Genomic DNA, 15,647 nt, shown 5'->3' on the forward strand with positions numbered 1-15,647 from the left:
ACTTTTATAAGTTTTGATAGATTTGTAATTTTTGTTTACAAATATTTGGAAAGAAAAATGATTTTGAAGTTTGATATGAAAATTGTTTATTTAGTACTTTTGTACACATTTTTATTTTTCCAAAATATTTTTCAGACGAATGATTGAATGATCATTATGATCGAAGGTGCTTTCTAATATAAGATTGAGAGTCGTCCTCCTAATTAGATAGGCTAATATATATATATATATATATATATATATATGTGTATGTATATATGTATATAAAATGTGGGAATTCAAAGGATTCAGAAATGGTCGAGATAGTTCAGTTGTAAATAATTGTCTAACCAATCGAACTATGTTAATGACGACATTCTTATTTTATAAAAATATAAATGAATTCATCTGCCAAAGTGAGTATATTTCAGTAGTAATTGTTATATATCTAATCAAAAGTTGTGAATTAGATCCTCGTCCCGACATGTTATACTTAAAAAAATAAAAAATGAAAAAATGAGAATGTGTGGGGATAATACATCTATTATTACATTATATATTGAGGAGCAATTAGTTGGTACAAAGCAAAAATCGCGGTTGATATCAAAGCAGAGCTCAGACCGCGGGAAGCAGGAGATGACGAATGTCATCTTCTTCTTCAACTCCCTCTCCCCCTTCCACTTCCAGCTTCCCAAGCCTCCGCCGTTTATCACCTTCATCAACTCTCAGAACAGGACCTCCGCTAATTCTGCTACCTTGGTCGATAAAACGCTGATCGGAGCTGTATCGGGAGTGCTCTCTTTTGGCCTTCTCTTCCACTCCCCATTATCTGTTGCGTTGGATTATTCGTCTGTGGAAACTTTTTCTCTGTCAGCTGATTCTTTGCCGTCTTCTTCGCCCTCGACCTACGATTCGTCTTGTAATGAAGACGAGCTACGTGAATTTGGAAACTCTGAGACGGGGTCCTCGCCGGCGACTAACGAGGATATCGTACGAGAGGCTTGGGAAATTGTGAATGATAGCTTTCTAGATGCTGGTCGTCATCGCTGGTCCCCCGAAGCCTGGAAGGTAAAACTTCCCCCTGGCCTCTCCGACTTGGCCAAGTTCTTACTTCATGTCTGCCAATCGTGTGCCAGTTTACGCAGTTATAGGGTAAATTAATGCGTGCGTATTTGATGTTTACACTCGCTATGTGTAACATTTACTGATATAGTATTTGATGTCATTATGTTGAGCCAGTAATCGAAATCAATGGAAGGCTAGTGGGTAAATTTATTATAATTTCTAAATTAAGTCCTCATAAGTTATAATCTATCCCGACTCGAATACTATGAGATTCTGCCGAAGAAATCAATTGTTAAAAACGAATGTCGTTGCAAGCATGTCTTAATGAGCACAGCTATTGATGCTTTCAGCAAAAGCAAGACGACATAATGAATATTTCAATCCAAAGTCGATCAAAGGCTCACAATATCATCCGGAAAATGTTGGCCAGCTTGGGCGATCCTTATACCCGTTTTCTTCCCCCTGCAGAGGTAACACTATCTTTCACTTTTATATTTTCATTTTTCTTCTTTGAGATGTTTGATGCTTCAAGAAACTGGTCAAATTGGAATGACCCATCTAAAAGGTTGGTTCTGTGTTCCGTTAAATTAAGTTCCTTTTCCGGCAATTTTTTTAACTTATTCATGGTCTGTATTGCATTTCTGTTTCTTTTTTGGAAGTTCTCCAAGATGGCGAGGTATGACATGACTGGTATCGGAATAAACCTTAGGGAAGTTCCAGATGATAATGGAGGCATTAAAATAAAGGTACTAGGACTCTTATTAGATGGTCCTGCACATTCCGCGGGCGTTAGACAGGTAACTGAAGTAACAACTACTGATCTGATTTTTAAAATTTGTTCACTTCTATGCTTCTGGGAAAAACATTTGACTCCTATGATTCTGCCAAGTTTGATCAATGACCATGCTACCTGCAAAATCTATTTTTTCTGTTCATTATCTCAACACTGATCTGTTTTTCAAGATTGTCTTTTGTGTTTTAGAACAAAAAATTTACTAAAACATGTTCAGTCAACTATATTTAAAAAATTGTTTTCTCTTGTTGTAATTTGATATGTGCTTATGGGTTACCTGCTCTTTAGAATGCTTGAAGTTCTTCATTTGACATTCACAAATTTTTAGACAATAGTTTTAGGTGCACTACAAACTTAAACTCTACAAGCCACCTTTAGAAACTGTTCTGAAAACAATCTTTCAACTAGTGGATTCATCATATTAGTTTCATCAGAAACAATGATAATCAAATTAGTTAATCTTCCAGCAGAAATCTTTCTGTTTTTTGCACGTGGTTATTTTCATTTTTATCACTTGCTAATTCAGGATCTTATACTGTGACATAGTGTTGTGCACTTTCAATCACTTTTTTCTTTTGTTCTTTTCCTCCTTCTGTTAGGGAGATGAAATTTTAGCTGTTAATGGAGTGGATGCCAGAGGGAAATCAGCGTTTGAAGTATCCTCATTACTACAGGGCCCTAATGAAACACTTGTGACTGTTAAGGTAGTTATCACATATTGGTTTCAATTTGATAAAATGCCTTGTTAACTTTTCTTCTTTTTGTATTTCTTTCAATCATCCAGGATGCATTTTTTATAGGTCAAGCATGGCAACTGTGGACCAGTAGAAAGTATGCAAGTCCAAAGACAAGTTCTTGCTCGAACCCCTGTCTTTTACCGCCTAGAGCAAATGGACTTTGCCTCTTCTGTTGGGTACATTCGCCTAAAGGAGTTCAATGCATTGGCTAAAAAAGACTTGGTTACTGGTAATTGTCTAATTAATTCAATCACCTAATATGAAAATTTTCTTTCTTTTACAATTCCACAAATAACTCATGGATCATAAGAGGTTCGTTGTACAAGAAACATTTTAGGAATTCAATTCTATCTCATTGAATTTAGGATTTTAATATAAAAGATCCAGTTCCTTTAACATAGGGCAGAGACTTGTATGGATTTTAATTCTTGTAAGTTGAGACCTCCGTATACTTCAATACATCTTTACTTCTTTCTTTTCCTCTTGGAATATTTCTGCCCCTAAATTATGGAAGATATATTTTAGATAGTTCATTTTGATTTTCACATAACTAAAATGGTACAGGTATATTTTCGTTGAAATTGGGTATATTTATAAGCAGGTTCATCTCTTTCAATTCATTTCTATTTTTCAGTTTAGCACCAAATTTAACATGGATTTAAGAATCAATTCAATTCAATTTTATCAATTGTATTCAATTGAAGCCCTTTAGTTCCAACTTCCTAACAAACCCAAAAGCTGGAAAGTACCTTACATAGGTGTTATATTGGATCAATCTATATTGATTGACTGTATGTGTCATGGCTTTGGAAAACAAGAGTGAAGGAAAGACTATAGAACACTATTTTAATTTATTGGTTGTTGTATTGGAGCTGTTAAATAAAGCAGGACAAAACAAATCAATACCCACTTGAAAGTTTATTAAGTTATAGATTGCAATCTTTTATGAATGTTATATACAGAACATAAACCTATGTACAATATGTAGATCTGAATTGTTTCTATGGATGATTTCTGGTAATAATAAGGTATAATTGTTTCAGCAATGAAGCGTCTTGAGGACATGGGTGCTTCATATTTCATTTTGGATCTCAGAGATAATCTTGGTGGACTGGTGCAGGTGGTATTTGTAATATAGTTGGCCAAAATTTTCCCCTCTGTGAATTCTCAAGTAGAAGGAAAATTATGACTTTCTTCACAAATATATATGTGAATATATTTATGTGTGTGTGTGTGTATCTAATATGTTTTAGATTGAACCAATTGTACCTGATGCTTTTTTCAGGCTGGAATTGAAATTGCAAAGCTATTTCTGAATGAAGGAAGCACGGTATATGAATTTATCTTCTATTTTTCCCTGTAACTTATTTGTAATATTTTCTAGGTATCAAATACTTTGAGGTGTTTGCTCTGACCATTCCCATGCTTAAATTCCTGAACGAATTGGATTGTAATTTCTCGAGTTGATGAAACATGGATAACAAATGTGAATTATTTTAGGCCAACGCATTTGATTGATGCTTGATTACATTCATGACTTGAACCAGAGATGTTGTTATTATACCTAAATGAGCTTACTTCCAAGCATCTTTTTAATATAACGAAAAATAACCCTTCATGACCAATAATTTCTCTGTTTTTACTCTTCAATATAATGGATTTCTTTAGTCTTGCTGCTTAAGACAAGAAATCTGGTGTGGTACTCTTCGATATAAACTGGAGCTGTTTTTTTCTGATTTACAAAGAAAATGATGATATGATGACTTGTTCAACCTTATATATCAATTGTATATTTGGTAATTTCTCCTGGTTGATATATGTCCAGGTTATCTATACTGTTGGAAGGGATCCTCAATACCAAAAAACTGTTATTGCAGACACTGGACCTTTAGTTACGGCTCCAGTCGTGGTAATGTTTCATTATGAACTATATTTGCTTTAATCACATATGAAAAAGCTGGATGGCTTCTCATTTCAGCTCCATAAAGTTTTAGGTTTGCTATTATCTGATGGCTTCTAAAAGCGAGAATTCATCATTCTTTTTAATGTGGTTAACATAGCTAATGAAACTGAATTTCGTTGGGTCTGGTTACTTTGTTTCTGTTCTAACCCTTTGGAAGGTATTTATGCTGACACAAGCATTTAAGTGATAGTTATTCAATATCTATAGACGAATGAGAATGAAACTCACTGAAGCAGTCATCTAGCTAAGATGATGAAGTAACAATTTGAATGGACCAGTTTCAATTAATCATCTGTATAAAAAAATATATAGTACCCATGTTCTTGACATTCCTTGGATAAGAACTTTGAAAGTCAGCTTTAATAAAATTTCATTTTAGAAAACAGTCGTACTAGAACTTCCTCTTCTCCTGCAAAGTCTAATTCTGACTAATATTTGAATTTTCAATCATTAATTTCCAGCAGTGTGAATTAATTTGTTTGATCACGGTTAGTCACAATTTGTTTCATACTAAAAGTTACACTGATCATTAGGCATATACTTTTCAATGTATGGACTAAATTAGAAAGCTCTCGACTACAATCCATGCAGGTTCTGGTGAACCAAAAAACTGCAAGTGCAAGTGAAATTGTGAGCACCTCGGTCAACCTAATAACATGTGGATAACTTTTGGAACTTATATATTTTACTAGTTTAGTCGTTCTTATTGCAGGTTGCTTCCTCGCTGCATGATAATTGCAGAGCTGTTCTGGTGGGTGAAAGAACTTATGGCAAGGTTTAAGATCTTAACCTCGGCTTTAGCATCTTTATTTCTTATGTTAATATCAACAATTTGAAATTTTCATACGAATAAATTCTTTTCGATGTGCTGGGAAGTTTACATGTGGCTTCTTTCTACCTTCAGAATTATCTTTTACATCTTTGTTTTTTGAGTTTTTCCCCCTTCTTATCTAGTTGAGTTAGCAATCCGAACTTAGTAAATTGAACTTTTAGTAACGACCTGAGATAAGCTTTGTTACAATTGATGCTTTACCTTCAATTAAAGGGCTTAATTCAGTCGGTTTTCGAACTTCATGATGGATCTGGTGTCGCTGTCACTGTTGGGAAGTATGTCACTCCAAATCATAAAGATATAAATGGAAATGGAATCGAGCCCGACTTCCAAAACTTCCCAGGTAGAGTAAATTACCCTCAAAAGAATGATAGGAATCTGGTCAACCTCACCTAACAAGAATGTCCCCTTTACTGCAGCATGGAGTGATGTCACTAAGCGCCTTTCACACTGCTCCATCCTTCATCAAGGATAAGACGGGTTTCCACGTGCACGGTCGGTATTCTTTCGCTTGGCCTTTCGTTGCTCTTCCCTCTTAAGTTTCTTGTTGTGAGATCTCTCAATTTCGTGAAAGCTCAGGGCATGAAAGTGGTTCAAAATCAGTTTATCCAGCCATGAGTTCATTAGGATTCGGAACAAATCTCAATGTAGATTCACTGAGAGGTGCAGACAAGAACCATAGAGAAGTTTTGCATCTAATAAGCCCTTCTTTTAAGCAATTAGAGGGCATAGGAATATCTTTTATGTGATATTTTTAAGAAAACTTGAATCTTCCTGTTTGCTTGTTGTAAATGGTTATAAGTGACACTAGTCAAATGTTCTGGAACTTCAGATTGTTTGAGAATTCGTCAGCTTGAAGAAATGTAAATTTATACCTTCGTTCAGGCAGAAACACCTCATTCATTCATGTTCACAATTGCCATTTTGCTTGGTTTATACTCTTTGGATGTAATGAAGAAACTTTATTCATATTAGGGAGTGGGTTCGGTGTTTTGCTATATGAAACCTTCTCAGTTTCGATCTTTTAAAATGTTTATTTTAAATTTTAATTTAGAAAATAATTATTTTGTTTCCTACTATTATTTTCTCACCATTTTTAGCCAAATTATGAGACAGTAGTACATACATACTCAACAAATATTTATTAAAATAAAGATAATGATTTGTTTTTATAAAAATAATTTAAAATTAAAGTAGATATTTTGAAAGTTTTGACAATCGTAATACTCAGAGAAGGTTAAAAATTGTGTAATTTTAGACAAGGTTCTTTTCAAGAAAAAACTAATTTAAAAATTCAGCCAAGATTATTAATATTTTTATTCTAATTCTTATAAAATTAAACCAAAATAATTGACCAACCTGTTAGGGCAATATGTCCAAAAGAAAGTCGTGAATTTGATTCCCTGACTCCCCATATTGTACTAAAAAAAGGAAAAATCAAATTGATTGAACTAGTTCTATGGGCACCGATGAAAAGAATCTTTAAAAATATCAATTTTGATTTTTCGAGAAAAATGCATCTATTCGAATCAAAAAGTACACGAGAGAGTGACGATGGAGTGGGGCCGATGGGAGAGGTGGTGTTGGAGTGCAGCTGGAGTTGTTGGCAGGGGTAGGGAAAGGAGAAGGGTAGAATAATTTTTTTTAACTTCTACGTCAGTTATTTAAAATAAAATAAAATTGAACTAGACTCAAATTAACAATTTACTTTATTTTAATATAAAGTATCAAAGATCAAAATGAAGAATTTTTTAAACTTTTGAGGTAAAGATGTCATAATTTGAAACCAACCAGCTAAATAGAATTACTCTCCAAACCTGAACCAAAAAGGTTATTTTAACTTTAAAAAAATTTATTTGCTTGTTTTTCCGTAATATTAATTTTCTAGAACTCATCCGATGATCATTCCATATCTAATTTCTTTATTTTACAATTTATATTTCGTATCTAAATTTTAAAAACTAAAAAAGTACTTTTAAACCATTAATTTTCATTTTTAAAGTTGAGCCAAATGATCATACCACATACCTAAAAAATGGAACACAAGAAAAAGAAATTGTGAATATAATTAAAAAAAAAACATGAAATAGAAAGTGAATATTATCCAACTGAGTGTAAAAAGCCCAAAAAAAAAACAAATAAAATTTGGCAGTACCGATTCTATTGCATTCTATATTAAAAAAATTTCCCCTTTAATTGTATTATTAGCTCAATTCATTATCATTTATTAAAGTCATTATCATTTATTAAAGGAGAAAAAAATTAAGTCAAAAGCTTAGTTCTGATAATTAGCACAAATGAAAATTTCCTAAATCATTTTGCAAACGGCTATGGAAGCTTTTTTTAAAACGAGATATAAAATATATTATTTTCAATGCAACCAGTTTTTCCATAATTTAAAAACTAAAAAAAAAAAACACAATTTAAATTAGCCTACTTTTTCATGTGCCTCTGCATATTCTTCGTTACAAGGTATCATTATATTCCCATTTGAACGTATCACTCAGCAAGCTTAGTAGACAATATTATTCGTTAAAAATCTTTTGGCCGATGATATATATCATACTTTATACCTTAACCAAACTTATGACTTCCAAAAACAGAAAATTATCCCGCTTCACTCTCGGCTTTCTATTCAATACTCATCTTTCTAATTTTGTTTTCCAAATTATCAACCAAACGACATTGATATCAATAATCACAAATTTATGGTTTTTAATAGAAAGACCAGAAATAAGCTTAAAAAATATTGTCATTTTGCCTCTCTGTGTGTGTACTTTTTTTTCTTCTTTTTTGCACTTTCTCTTGCTTGTGGTATCCAACTACTCCATTGCCTGCTTTCTCAAGTTTTCTTATATTCTTCCTCTCTTCTTTCCATCTCTTGGTGATCCAATAAAGCTTTGATTCTTAAGTTTTATGAATAAAATATTTACAGTGAAAAGAGAACTAACTCCTGTTCAGTGACAGTTATAGTCTGCTCTCTCATTTGCTCTATTTTATTAAATCTTGGCTTCTCTGTCATTATTATTACTATATCCAAGAAGAAGAAACCACAGACAAAGCAGAGCTCACCAGCAACTTGAAGGAATAATGGGTTCCAATATTCTGAGGCATTTGGCACTGTTCTCTCTCTCAACCTTCTTCTTCCTATGCTCAGGTAATGGTGATATATCAATGCCTGCAAGCAGAATGGCATATTTTGTTAATATGGAAATGATTCTAGTCCTTTCTTCATATTTTACACTTACAGTTTTAATTTGGAGTTGACAAAGATTGATCCCTGTTTGAAATGGTTTCTATCATAGATGTTATCAAATCCATTGCATGTAGGATTTTTCTTTTTATGCAATTCAAATGCATGGAAGGTGTTCTCTACTGTGATGGATGCATCTTTTTTTATTTTTTATTTTTTAGTTTAGACAATACTAACTTTGTCAACTTAATAACTTCTAAAAGAGAATCCAAAATAATAATGCTAAATTGATGCGACAAAATGAAAACCGATTGGAATGTGAAAAGGAATTCTATCCAAGAATGCAGCAAATTTGAATTACTCGTATTTCAGTAATTGCAGCAAATCTGACACATAAAAAGGTAAAAACTGATGCAGTTTAGATGTTTTCAGGTTCAAGTTTTGCAGAGAAACCACCCTTACAAGAAGCAAATAAAGAAGACATACCTCTGCAGAGTGAAGAAGATAGAGCACCCTTCTCTCCTTCTGTGCATTTCACTCAATTGGATAACATCCCTATTGTTAACCCAACAACAACAGGAACAACTCCAACTCCTGTAGTAAATCCAACTTCCACACCCGTTCCAAACTCAGTAGACCCCAATGCCAACCCCACCACAGGGCCTGGAAACTCAGGTGGAGGATCATGGTGTATTGCAAGCTCTACAGCTTCCCCAACTGCTCTGCAGGTGGCTCTTGACTATGCCTGTGGCTATGGCGGGGCAGATTGCTCGGCACTTCAGCCGGGTGGGAGCTGCTATCAACCAAACACTGTAAAGGACCATGCTTCTTATGCCTTCAATGACTATTACCAGAAGAATCCAGCGGCTACTAGCTGTGTTTTTGGAGGAACAGCTCAACTCATCAATACAGACCCAAGTATGGCATTTTCACCTTTCTGAATATAATCCCTCTGTTTTCAGTTGTAGCAGAAAATTTTCAAGAGAAATTTGAACCATGCCTGTCATAAACAACAAAACTTAGCTTAAGACGAGTAATATTTTTGATCCAATAGAAATTGACTATGTCACAAAGTAATAATAACTTTTCTTTAATCACAAATTGTACTTTCCTTTGTAGTTAATCCAATTGTGGTGTAATGCTGCTACTTTTCAGACAACCTGAACCTTTTATAAGGATCCTATTCTCTACTTTCTCTCTCATTTTCCTTTCCTAGTAAGAGATGGTATCATGCAAAAGTGAAAGAAACTTGCCGATAGTGGCACCGTTTCCCTAAAAAGGATCATATCCTATCATCTAGATTATAGAACAAAGTCAAGGCTCAAAGGTGAAATAAAATCTCCTAAATTAGTCTATCATAATTTTTGTTAACTGTCTTTTCTATATAATTGCAGGTAACGGTAACTGTCATTATGCAACACCCAGAGCCATACCAAGGTAATTCCTTAACATCTCCTTTATTCATTTTGCAACAGTAGGACTGTATATAATTCTCTCAAAAATATGAACGGTATTAGTTTACCAAGTTATATTTATTAATATTATTGAAAAGATAATCACTGAAGTAAGAAAAATCAAAGCTATTAAGAAAAAGGAACTAATTCCTCTATGTACTTTTTCACAGCCCCACTCCACCAGCCATCCCAACACCAACGCCGCCGGCGCCTGCAATCCCAACACCAACACCACCGGCCACCACAATCCCAACACCGACACCACCAACCATGACAAACCCGACTATGGACACGCCCACAGATTCGTCTATTTATGGTGCAGAACCATCAGGCATGCCCAGCTCAGCCACTTCAATAACAAACCGATCGCTGCTGCTCTTGGCCATGACTTGCCTTTTGGGTTTGCTTGTGGCAAATCGTCTGTAAGCAGAAGAAATCTCACTTCTTCTCTCCACAGTGAGATGGCAACCGCTTATTTGCTGCACATTTTTGCATTGTTAGACACCAATACGATAAAAAGAGATTATACAGCAAGCTATTGCTGTAATACATGAAATTATGCATTAGAAAACTAAGAAGTCCACAAGAACATACATCAGTAGATTAAAGAAACACATAGGTTATTTGCTAGCTATACAATATTTTACATTGTTAGAGAATAAAAGGATATAGTAGATAAGTCAATTCCATTTTGGAAGCTTTTTAGCCAATAAAAGGATATAGATAAGTCAATTCCATTTGGAAGCTTTTAGGTTGGTTTTCCAGGGAAGAGGCATTGTACTCGGGCTTCGGCATGCACATGAGTTGATTCAGTTTTATCTATGAAAGACAACTTTGTCGAATTTAAGATTGTTCGGTATGTAATCTACAAATTATACAACAAAAAGTTGATGATAGAAGGTACGTTTCACAAACTTGCATATAGACTAAAAACGATATTATTAAAGAAGGAAAAATAATAATAATTATCTAGATTCGATCCCATGTGATCACAAATATGAGGCGGATGATGATTGAGATCAAAATCTAAATATTTATCCAAACACCTAGACAACAAATGTGACAGTGACACACTCGTGATTGGAAGTTAGAAGTCAACCTTCAGATCATCCCCTCCCACATAACATTCCAGGGACAAAAAGAACAAAAAACAATAATAACTTCTGGATGATCTTTCTAAATTGAAAGATTGATATTTTACCAATTGGAGCTTGGGAGTAAAGTTATAAATAATTTTGATGATTGGTCCAAAAACGAAGAAAGGGGAAGCTTCTTTAAAGTCATTTATCAACATAAAAAGGAAAGGTTTGTACATTGTGACTGTTGTGTAACTATTACATGTACACCAATAGTATTTAATGAACACTTAACCACAAGGTTTACTTGAAAGTGACCAAGGAATTCAGATCACAAGGAGGAATGAGGCAGCAGTAACACAAACGACTGCTGCTGTTGCAACTATTGAATTCTGGTCAAATGCTCTCCGAAAGCTGCCAGCTCGAGAGAAATGCTGGAAAGCCAAAAATGCTGCAATCAGTAATGAGATAATGCTCCCTTCTTGAGTTCCCCTGCAAATGACAGATAATAATAAATGCTGAGATTGGAACAATTATGAAGCTCAATCTCATTAAGAGTTTAAGTATTTACCTTAAGTTCTGGACTTGATATGGGGCCACGATCACCAGAAGCAATGAGATGAATGGTATCTCCAGTTCACCTACAATCCAAAAGAATCCAGCATCGGACTTCCCATGAATTTTCTTTTCATTGTGAATTGTTCAAAGTGGAATGCTTACAGTTAATTGCATAAAATGAGGTTCAAACCAACAAGTTAAAGAGTTAAGCTATAAACTAAGTTCCTTTCAAAATGAAGTGAATCGTAAAAACCAGCAATGAAATTCACCAGATGATACTGAGAGGTAACTCGGGTGACAGAATATACCAGGTATGAAGAAGAACAGTCGAACAAGAAGTGCCAAAAATGCGGTCCAAATGCCGTATTCTCCTCTGAAATTGAAGCCAGAACCAAAAAATTAAGCCAGTTAGAACTAATAGCTCAGAAATCTTGATGTTAGATACTGATAGACAGCCTTAAGCATTCTACAGAGAAAATCTTAAACTAAACTTCTTGAAGATGATCAATGTATATGCGTGATCAGAAGGGAAAGGGGACAGTAACATATAGAGAGTTATCGAAAGTCTTACTTAATCCACGATATAACACTTGCAGGTGCCTGAAGGGCAAATAGCGGAACAATAAATGACTTCTGAATCCCCGTCCCCCTTGCGAGCATTAAAACCCTGTAGAAGAAATCTATGATGTTTGAATTATCTACTTTAACGCAATAAATTACCTTGCGAATGCAAATGAATCGGAACAAAACATTTAAAAACTCATCCGGGTGTTGGTTAAAATTGAGCATTCCGCGGTGATTCTATAGAATCATGCCTCGAAGATTGAAAGTCGCAAAATCCACAGTTTGAGGGAGCAAAACATCGATAATTTAAAAAGCACAATTTGAAAAACTTAATAAGATCATACATTAGACGCAATGATGTTTATCTCCCACATCTTCGCTTAAAGCACTTGTGTCCAACTACACACGATAGAGAGAGAGAGAGGAGAGAGAGAGGATAATTACACATAAGAAATAGTAGAGATCCACTGAATATTGCGAGCAGTAAGAGGCATAGCGTAACAAACAGTAGTTAAACCACGGCTCCTCCTCTTGTTAATCGCCGCCGTCGCAATCCCCTCGTTTCCGACGGCAAACCTGGTCAAACAATTATCCTTCGAACAATTACAATCATTTAAACCCGTAATCGCTACTCACTCGAACTGACATGATTCCGGAGCCAGAATGTACCTGAGCGGATTGTAACAGATAGAACTCCGTTTAACGGCGGGGTTGAGCGAGAGCTTTGCATGCAGAGGTGGGGATCTTAGAGAGAGAGGAGCGGAGAGCTTGGTTTTGTAGAGAGAGAGAGTGTGAAGTGAAGTAGCAGAAGAAAGAGATAAACAAACCATTTCCCACTTCTTCCGTTGGCTGGTTCAGCTTCTTCTACGTTCTCTCAGATTCGCACTCCGAATGAAGATCTCGATTCTTGATTCTGGATTCTCTGATTTTGTTTTGATTCAATTGGCGAAGCCTCGCCTAACCGAAGATCCAGAGGCAGCTGCCCGGAGTTGCGTGATTGAGGGGCCAGCTGTCATTCCATCACATTGGTTGACCTAGATTAGATTTTGCTAACGGATTTCAAATGGGTTTCATTTTTGTCAGAAAATAGTTGAATTTTAATATAAATAATTCAATTAAGGCTTCCTCAATAAAATAAAAAGAAAAACAAAAACAAAACAAAAAGCATATATTTCCTCCTAAATATGTAGTTGATTTAAATCTCCACTTTGATATGTCTCAAAAGAAAAAAAATTAAAAAAAATCCACCTAGGTTGATGTACTAAAGAAAATATAATTTAAAAACAACCTAATGATCGAATGTGGCAAAATTTCATAGAATCTCAATTTAAATTATTCATTAACTTTTTCGTGTTTTTTACCATTTATAGATAGTTCAAAGTTTGAACCTCTTCTCAAAACATGTTGTACTACACAAATTTTTTTATCGTATTTTTACCTAAAAAGTTGTCATACTTTAATTTTTTTAAGGTACACTTGCAAATAATATGGCAAAATAATTTAGTAAAATAAGCAAAATAGCAACTACATTTAATTTTTTCAAATATATTATTTTTTTCAGAAAAAACGAAGGTCTAATTATAAAATTACAAATTCACCTTTTAATATATCTGATATATATCTGACACTGATATATATCTTTGATATATCAGTGATATAATATTGATTTACTTCTAGAATAACCATGATATCTACTCAACTTCTAACATGTCTTACCACTGATATACGTATAATAACCATTGATTTACCACACTGATACAACACATATATATGTAATGTATCTAATTTACCATTGATATACCACTGATATAACTATGGTATCTCCTGATATAATTTCTTATATGATTTAACACTAATATGACACTAATATATATTTGATATATATACTTAATATGTTTCTAATTTACCACTTATATACCTCTGATATAACCATTGTATCTACTAATATAACTATAATACATGTGTGTTGATATAATACTATTATATCAAATATTTTTTTTAGATGAAAACAATGATGCAAAATTTTTTTATTTATTTTTGAAATATAAAAGGTTTACGTGGACCATGCACGTCCAAAAAGACAAGTTAAATTTTTGATATACTTTATAAATTTAAACCGTTGATATTCCTTATATTTAGTATCTAATGAATATTAATATTGAATAAATAGTAGTGATATAGTAATCAACATTATTGATAATATTAGTATATTAATCAACAAATTGAAATGGTAAACTATAATTTAAACAACTGATATACCACTAAAAATTAAACATTTGATATACCTTATATTTAGTATATCAGTTGCAAATGTACTTAGTATATCACTTGGAAATATATTTAGTATATCATACATTATAAATACATCAGATATATATATTATATGTATAACACGTACATTTTATGTATATCAGTGATATATCTGATAATGTATATCATTGGTACATCTGATATTGTATATTAGAGGTACATCAAATGTATATCAGAGTTACCTCGGATGTACGTTAGATATATATTTGATGTATATCATATACAAATTTACATTAGATGTATATCAGATATAGATTTGATATATGATATACATCATATGTATATCAGATATCGATATAGATCAGGCATATATCAGATATCATAAGGGTAAAATTGGAATAATAAAAATTTCGAAAAAAAAAATCAAATATTTTGCTATATTTGAAATTTTGAAAAACTATGACATTTTTTGAAATAGATCAAATATTTTTGCTACCCATTACAATTACCTTTTTTTAATTAATAAGTTAAGATTAAAAATCAATATTAATAAATTTTTTTTTTTTCACTCACCAATGGATTTCTTTTTCTTTCATTTTTTTTAATCCAAACAACAAATTTGATTACTTTCATTTAAAGTGTCTGAACAAGATAAATAACTTAAAATTATTTATCAAATTTCAAATTACACGATTTAAAATAAGTTATTATACTTTTAAATATTAATAAATACTTGTGAGACTTTATCAAGATAATAACAGCAATAATAAATACTTGTTATACTTAAGATTGAAAATTAAAATAGTTATTCAATACATTCTTCAAGTTAGGAGAAGTATCACACTCGAATTTTAAAGTTTATAGACTAAGGAGGTATTTGTGAGACTTTTGCCATTACGAAAATTATTTACCTTTTAATTGATATTGATTATGTTTGAAAATTTTGGTATCACTTGTACAGTCATTTGAAAAAATCAACTATACATAAATTTATTTTTTTAAAATAACTTGTTCCACCATCCATTAGAAGGGGTGATAAATCAAGTATTTTTGAAAAATAAGATTTAAGTATAATCGACTTGTTAAAAACGAAAATATATAAAATGAAGAATTTTCATATGAGAAAATACTTAAAACAGTAATTAAAGGAAAAAAAAAAATTCCAGAAATTTTCTGTTCAAGG

General features: G+C 33.0%; 3 protein-coding genes across 5 annotated transcripts; 2 read left to right on the forward strand and 1 right to left on the reverse strand.

Annotated features, from left to right (window-relative positions):
- Nucleotides 1-548: 548 nt before the first annotated feature.
- LOC111010931 (Peptidase S41 family protein) lies at nucleotides 549-6,276 on the forward strand. 3 transcript variants are annotated; one of them, XM_088122006.1, is made up of 13 exons: nucleotides 549-1,047; nucleotides 1,395-1,514; nucleotides 1,704-1,841; nucleotides 2,437-2,541; nucleotides 2,638-2,803; nucleotides 3,618-3,694; nucleotides 3,860-3,904; nucleotides 4,400-4,483; nucleotides 5,129-5,167; nucleotides 5,250-5,312; nucleotides 5,595-5,712; nucleotides 5,789-5,864; nucleotides 5,949-6,276. In XM_088122006.1, exons 1-12 carry the CDS (start codon nucleotides 616-618, stop codon nucleotides 5,842-5,844), a joined length of 1,443 nt encoding a protein of 480 aa, XP_087978132.1. In that variant the 5' UTR covers nucleotides 549-615; the 3' UTR covers nucleotides 5,845-5,864; nucleotides 5,949-6,276. The 3 variants fall into 3 exon arrangements, with proteins under 3 accessions (XP_087978132.1, XP_087978133.1, XP_022140206.1); XM_022284514.2 differs by having other exon boundaries at nucleotides 550-1,047; nucleotides 5,583-5,712; XM_088122007.1 differs by lacking the exons at nucleotides 5,250-5,312; nucleotides 5,595-5,712; nucleotides 5,789-5,864; nucleotides 5,949-6,276 and having other exon boundaries at nucleotides 5,071-5,167.
- A 2,118-nt stretch (nucleotides 6,277-8,394) lies between these two features.
- On the forward strand, nucleotides 8,395-10,442 carry LOC111010802 (uncharacterized). The gene is made up of 4 exons (XM_022284360.2): nucleotides 8,395-8,526; nucleotides 8,995-9,480; nucleotides 9,957-9,999; nucleotides 10,187-10,442. The coding sequence occupies exons 1-4, from the start codon at nucleotides 8,460-8,462 to the stop codon at nucleotides 10,440-10,442; spliced, it is 852 nt and encodes a 283-aa protein (XP_022140052.1). The 5' UTR covers nucleotides 8,395-8,459.
- Nucleotides 10,443-11,275: 833 nt separating this feature from the next.
- On the reverse strand, nucleotides 11,276-13,274 carry LOC111010803 (cold-regulated 413 inner membrane protein 1, chloroplastic). Its single transcript, XM_022284361.2, has 6 exons — nucleotides 12,884-13,274; nucleotides 12,659-12,790; nucleotides 12,222-12,317; nucleotides 11,959-12,023; nucleotides 11,664-11,733; nucleotides 11,276-11,584 (listed from the first exon to the last, which is right to left on the reverse strand). The coding sequence occupies exons 1-6, from the start codon at nucleotides 13,042-13,044 to the stop codon at nucleotides 11,419-11,421; spliced, it is 690 nt and encodes a 229-aa protein (XP_022140053.1). The 5' UTR covers nucleotides 13,045-13,274; the 3' UTR covers nucleotides 11,276-11,418.
- Between the last annotated feature and the right edge of the window lie 2,373 nt (nucleotides 13,275-15,647).

The sequence above is a fragment of the Momordica charantia genome (genome assembly GCF_013281855.1).
Source record: "Momordica charantia cultivar OHB3-1 chromosome 3 unlocalized genomic scaffold, Mcharantia_2.0 BLBB01000003.1, whole genome shotgun sequence".
Classification (NCBI taxonomy): domain Eukaryota; kingdom Viridiplantae; phylum Streptophyta; class Magnoliopsida; order Cucurbitales; family Cucurbitaceae; genus Momordica; species Momordica charantia.

What these genes read in the sequence shown, in the direction of transcription:
- LOC111010931 (XM_022284514.2), top strand. Translation starts at nt 616, where the DNA reads ATGACGAATGTCATCTTCTTCTTCAACTCCCTCTCCCCCTTCCACTTC. An exon ending in GTTTTCTTCCCCCTGCAGAG is followed by an intron (nt 1,515 to 1,703) that starts GTAACACTATCT and finishes CTTTTTTGGAAG; the next exon opens with TTCTCCAAGATGGCGAGGTA. An exon ending in TTCTGAATGAAGGAAGCACG is followed by an intron (nt 3,905 to 4,399) that starts GTATATGAATTT and finishes ATATATGTCCAG; the next exon opens with GTTATCTATACTGTTGGAAG.
- LOC111010802 (XM_022284360.2), top strand. Translation starts at nt 8,460, where the DNA reads ATGGGTTCCAATATTCTGAGGCATTTGGCACTGTTCTCTCTCTCAACC. An exon ending in ACTCATCAATACAGACCCAA is followed by an intron (nt 9,481 to 9,956) that starts GTATGGCATTTT and finishes ATATAATTGCAG; the next exon opens with GTAACGGTAACTGTCATTAT. An exon ending in ACACCCAGAGCCATACCAAG is followed by an intron (nt 10,000 to 10,186) that starts GTAATTCCTTAA and finishes ACTTTTTCACAG; the next exon opens with CCCCACTCCACCAGCCATCC.
- LOC111010803 (XM_022284361.2), bottom strand. Translation starts at nt 13,044, where the DNA reads ATGGTTTGTTTATCTCTTTCTTCTGCTACTTCACTTCACACTCTCTCT. An exon ending in AGTGTTATATCGTGGATTAA is followed by an intron (nt 12,024 to 12,221) that starts GTAAGACTTTCG and finishes CTTCAATTTCAG; the next exon opens with AGGAGAATACGGCATTTGGA. An exon ending in TATCAAGTCCAGAACTTAAG is followed by an intron (nt 11,585 to 11,663) that starts GTAAATACTTAA and finishes TGTCATTTGCAG; the next exon opens with GGGAACTCAAGAAGGGAGCA.